Source organism: Pempheris klunzingeri, chromosome 21 (assembly GCF_042242105.1).
Source record: "Pempheris klunzingeri isolate RE-2024b chromosome 21, fPemKlu1.hap1, whole genome shotgun sequence".
Classification (NCBI taxonomy): Eukaryota; Metazoa; Chordata; class Actinopteri; order Acropomatiformes; family Pempheridae; genus Pempheris; species Pempheris klunzingeri.
Genome location: NC_092032.1, coordinates 22,479,845 through 22,485,844, shown reverse-complemented (window position 1 = coordinate 22,485,844; position 6,000 = coordinate 22,479,845). Strand labels below are relative to the sequence as shown.

At 39.3% G+C, this 6,000-nt stretch overlaps 1 protein-coding gene across 1 annotated transcript in view; it reads left to right on the top strand.

Annotated features, from left to right (window-relative positions):
• The first annotated feature begins 2,044 nt into the window (after positions 1–2,044).
• lama1 (laminin, alpha 1) overlaps positions 2,045–6,000 on the top strand; it is a 32,150-nt gene continuing 28,194 nt past the window's right edge. The window contains exon 1 of the mRNA XM_070852906.1: positions 2,045–2,099. Coding sequence (XP_070709007.1) covers positions 2,045–2,099 — 55 coding nt within the window. The remainder of the gene's footprint in view (positions 2,100–6,000) is intronic.

Below are 6,000 nucleotides of genomic sequence, written 5' to 3'. Positions count from 1 at the left end.
TAACTTATTATATGTCCTCTCAAAATGGCTTTAAAAGCATCCCATCTAACTGCAGCAGTTGTTTCAGTTGTATTGTCCTTAAAGTAGTTACATTGAGGACATTTTGTTGCAATATCAGAGTTAATAGTTAACAGGAGTGTTGAGTTAGAATTTAATATGACCATAGAATGTTTCAGGCCTTCTCAAATAAAGTTACTCTCTCCTCATGAGAGTGAACAGAATATGTCAATCTGACCACCACAGAAGTGGCTTCTCCTGTATTGTTTTGTGAAGCAGATAGACAGAATGTACCAGACAGACCTTGATTGTAGTGCTTTTGTTGTGCAAAACATATTCTGAAGTTTGATTATAGATACACGCCTTGCAACCAACATCCAACTGTTAGATTACCATAACATCACTACAGGAACGTGCTATCTGTGACGCACAAACCTAAACAGTTAACCAGAAATGGTTACGTACTTTATGATATCCAACAAGCATTTAAACATGAGATGTTTGGACAGACACAGAACAGGACAGGACACACCTGAGGGACACACACACGAGAGGGGGCTCCTCTGACCGGCCCCCCAGGGTCCGTCATGAGCCCAGCGCTGCGAGTACTTTACCTGTGACCAGTGACCAGAATAAACTGCTTGTGAGACCAGATTGAAAACCTCCGTTGAGTTCTTGAGCTGCCAATATAAGAACCGGACAAAAAGTTTCTAACAGGAGGATTAAAACAGGAAAAAACATAAAACAACCAAAAGGAAAGAGAAAGGACTATGCTAGAAACAATGCAGCACTAGAAATAACTGACACTGTTACTGACTCTCTTGTTTCTACACCTTTTCTGTCTCTTCTGTTGCTGTAACAAGTGAATGAAGGAATAAATCATGTACTTCTCATCTTGTCTCGTATCTTAAAAGCATGAATATCAGAGAAAACACACACACACACACACGGACACACACACACACACACACCACCCCCACCCGCTAAGACAATAGTTTGAGCTGAATGAGCAGAGACAGTTAAAGGAGCAGACCACTGTTTTTACATGACTTAACCCTTTCCCCTCACTCACATTACATTAATTTCATTAAATGTTGGTGGTTTTTAGTCAGTTTCTACTTCTCTTCAGACAGGAATATCTCACTTAATTTATCTGAGGGTTTGCACTTTACAGATGAAGAGTTAAACACTAACTTTTCTGCTGATGTTTGATCACTTCAGTTTATATAGTGGATTGTATCTATAGCTTCACAACTCTCTGCTGATTCAATTATCTCTGATTCACTTTAAGTCATCAACTGATTACCGATGTCTGGCCAGGAGACCTGTAGTCACAAAACTTTCACTCCAGTCAACACTTTGGTTCTGTTTGCTCCTCCTTAACTATTTTCAGAATTTTAATTGATTAACAGAAAAAAAAGTGTACTCCATGACTTCATAAAAACTAAAAAGAACGAATGGATTATGTGTCTGTAAGGGTTGATTTAGGTAAAGGAAAAATTATGAAACATTTGGAGTTGAAGGAAAAGAGTTAAACAGAAAAATACAACAAACTAATCTGACAAACAGAGATTTAAGACAACAACTATACTATAATAGTCCTGAGACATTTGTCATTTCGTATAAATAAAAAAATGAGTTGAAAGGATATCATTGTTAAAAAATCAAACATGCAAGACTCTGATTGTTGAAGCATCACAGTCATCTTTAGCAAGTTTCATGTTTTACTACTCCAGGTCCAGCAGAATGATCCTTTACAGAGGGGGAGACCTCCCCATCAGCAGATCACATGGTACAGTCCACCCCTCCACCGCCCCACCCCCACCCCTCCTCTTTGAGCTGAATGAATGAGAGAGACTCACTGTGGCATACCAACGGGACTCTGCAGCAACACATTTCTTCTCACCACATTTATTCTGCCTCTCACACTCAAAGCTGGTCTGAGTCCCGTAGAAACAGTCTCAGTCCAGTTACTGGAGGTTTGAGTCCAGTTAGTCCCAGTTTGGGTCCAGTAAGTGTTAATTGGTGTGAACTAGTGTGTGCAAACATGAATTTGCTGCTGTTGTTGTTGCTGATGGAGCGAGCTGCAGCTCAGCAAAGAGGTAAGACATTTTCTATTCTCTGAACTGACTCTTGTTCTTCTGTGAACCTCTACTGAGTTCTACTGCGCATTAGAACACTGAACACACGCCAGAACATTGAGGATGAGAGTCTTGGTTTCAGTTTAAAGTCTGATCTTTAATAAAAATGATTAGAAATCTTTTTCATATCACTTTAGATCAAATGTGGAGGCTCAAACCTTTCTCTCACTGATTTTAAAAAGATGTGGGAAATGATTCAGTTTTAATTGTGTTTTTACAGAGAAATCTGACACTTTAACTTTAGGGTTTAAAGACATTATATTCAGCTGTTTGCACGTTGCAGTGCTGGTTTCTTAATTTGAATAGAGTTTATTTGATCTTTGTGGTTAGCCGGCATATATTCCTGTCTGACTTTCTTCTGCTTGAAATGTATTGTTTTGACTGTGAATCTGCAGAGACCAGACAATATGAAGGTTGTGTTTGAGAAAGTTATAGTTCAGAGTCCTTGACGTGAGTTCAGACAGACACAATCATCATGGATTCATGTGATCACCCTGTTTTCTTTAACCCTCAGTCAGATTTACATTTGGTCTGACACAGAGTGCAGATTTACTGCAGTAGAATGTGTTTATTACTGCAGTAGTCTCTTTTTACTAACACAAAATAGTTTTGACTTGATCAGTTTGTTTTCGCATCTTAAACCTGTAGGAGACCTGAAGTGAACTAAACCTGTTTTCTGATTAAAGAAACGTAAGTTTTACAATGATCAATGCATCAGCAGGCGGTCTGTGCGTGTGTGTGTTCTGAAAAGCATATTGATGAGGATCGTCAGACAGACAGACTGTGTGTCCTGGTGGGAAACAACCTGTGTGTGTGAGTGTCTGTGTGTGTGTGTGTGTGTGTGTGATAATTAGTGTTAACAATCCCACTCCGCACTCTTCCTCTTTACCCCCCCCCCATCACACACATACACAAACACACACCTCCCAAAACCCTAAACCCCCACACCCACATTAACAGATTACCTCCCCCCAAACCTCTCACTGTGTGTGTGTGTGTGTGTGTGTGTGTGTGTGTGTGTTGGAATGTGTTAAGTCAGTCTGTTGATGTTCAGATTGACCTCTGACCCATTCACTTGTACACACACACACACAGTGTTACTCTGTGGACAGACTGTTCATCATTCAGTGTTTAGGAAACGTGGACTCATTCTGGCCTCTGATCACATACTGATGGAGGTTATTGATCCGAGTGCTAAGTGATCATCCACAATAGGCTAATCAATGTTGTGATCTGTACAATCAGCTGCAGCGTCAGCAGAGTAAAACGCACTCATCCACCAATCAAGAGCGAGCACAGAAACCTGATTCTCAGTGGTCAAAGCTGCTGACCACCATCATCCTGTCAGAGTGAGGATGACGCGCTGTGTTCATGTTACACATTCTCTGCATCACCAGCTGGATGCTGGAGGTTCTCATGGCAACATGATAGCTGTTCAGCATCGTTTGATGATGTCCCTAATAAACGGCTCACAGGTTTCAGTCAGCAGTTTAGTAAAGGTTAAGGGTTAGGGTTACACAGACTCAACACATCTCACTGACCCTCTGATCTGCTTCGTAGTCTCCCTCATGTACTACAACAAAGGTATAACTGTCTGTGTCTCTGCTCACCTGTCTGTGTTCAAGTTTAGACATCAGGACTGAGTGTTCCCACAAGAAAGTAGTGTGTGTTTGTGTGTGTGTGTGTTTGTGTGTTTGTGTGAGACCACCCTGCTGATGTTATCACACCTCTGCAGCTGATCACACAAAACAGTAATTAACATCTGTGTGTGTATGGGTGGGGGGTTCTTTGATACCTTTGGGTCTTTTGAGAACGGATAAATGTTTTAAGGACATTTTTTATCTTTAAATATTTTTGTTTTGTCTGATTTAAAATTGAAAAACTTGATCTCTTTGTTCTCGACATTTAGCATGATAACGAGTTTAAGAGTTTAAGAGAGTTAGTTATGTCAGGTTTTCATGTGTTCCCAGTGAAGGAACGTCTAAATGTTTAATTAACGTTGTTACAAACATCTCTGTTAAACTGTAAATGTTTAAACATAAAGTTAAATATTCCTCTTGCAAACTAATTGAAGGTGTTTTGATCTAAACTTGACCTGTTAATATAACCTTGACCTAACCTTCTGAATATAAATGTGACAGCAGCAAAGGTAAACATAGAAATTGTATTGAAATAGGTCACAACCTGTAATAGAACATTGATAAAAGTGGCATTAGACAAACAAGGAATAAGAGTATTACACTAGAAAATGTTGATATTAGTATTCCAGCTAAATGTGACATGAGAACAGTGAAGAATAAAGAACACAAACCAAAAAGCAGCACATTGAACAATGTCCAGCAAACTTTATTAGACATAGAGACATATCCAGCAGGACAGAAGCAGCACACACAGCACATTAGGTCAGGGTTTACTGTCAATGAGTTGTTTTTTTAGTTAAGAACTAAATGAGCAGCTTGTATTGAGGTCTCTGGTTAGAGGAAGGGTTAGATCAGTAGGGTTAGGGTTAGATCAGTTGGGTTAGATCGGTATGGTTAGAGTTAGATCAGTAGGGTTAGGGTTGGATCAGTTGGGTTAGATCAGTAAGGTTAGGGTTAGATCAGTAAGGTTAACATAACTTATCTTATCTTATATCTTATCTTAGGTTTGAGAGGGTGTCCTGTGGGGTTATAGTTAGAGTTCTAGTCAGTGTTACAGTTAGTGTTATAGCCTTATAGTTAGTATTATGTTTTGTGTAATGATTAATTCTGTAGTTATGGTTGGGGTTATAAGATTATGGTTAGTGTTAGCTAGAGTTAGGGACAAGAAAAACCTCTATCAGCTGTTCATCAATCAAACAGACAGGTGAAAATCACAGTATACTGGTCCATACTGGCAGTGTGTGTGTGCGTGTGAGAGAGAGGGTAAAGATTATAGTTAGCATTCGGAAAAAGGGATAAACTTTTTTAATTAAAGTGTTTTTCTGAACATTTAGTGAGGTTGGCGAAACTCACCATTTATTATTGTAAAACACTTAAAGTGGTGTTAGGGTTAACCCGTTCATCTGGAGTGAAGGTTGGGTTTAGGGTTAGGTTTAAACCGTTCATCTGGAGCAAGGGTTAGGTTTAGGTTTAGTGTTAGGGTTAGGGTTAACCCGTTCATCTGGAGCAAAACATTATTTATCTATAAATAATCAACACCTGAGACATGGCATATGCTGGGTAAACACAGAGACTAACAGGGAGACATAAGAGAAGATATTCCTTTATTAGTCCCACTATGGGGAAATTTACACGGGAGAGGTGTATGTCTGTGGTTAGGGTTAATCCATTTGTCGGGAGTGAGGGTTAGGGGTTAGGGTTAACCCATTCATCTTGGGCAAAGGTTGTGTTTAGGGTTAGCTAGATTAATGCTTCATGTTGAGTTTAGATGTGAAAAAATGTGTATTACAGTTGTGTGTTTTTAGTTTGTGTTTAAGTGTGAGAAACAACACATGAAACACATAAAACGCATGACGCTCTGAGTTCATGGTTCGCTTATAAAACACAATCTTTCTCTAGATTTAAAGAAGTGTGTGCTGTCATCACATGTAGAGCCACATAATCACAGTGTCACATGACATGGTCACAGGAAGTAGACTGTAACCTGAAGGTCATTCACTCATCCATTCATTTATGTGATTTATTCACACACTTCTAATCAAAGTTATTGAGACACTGGAAGGTTTTATTGTTTACTGGTTGCTTCATGATGCTAACAGTTAGCAGTGTGTTTCATGATGCTAACAGATAGTGACGTGTCTCATGATGCTAACGGATGGTGATGGTTCTTATGATACTAACAGATAGCAGTTTGTATTATGATGCTAACAGGTAGTGTTGTT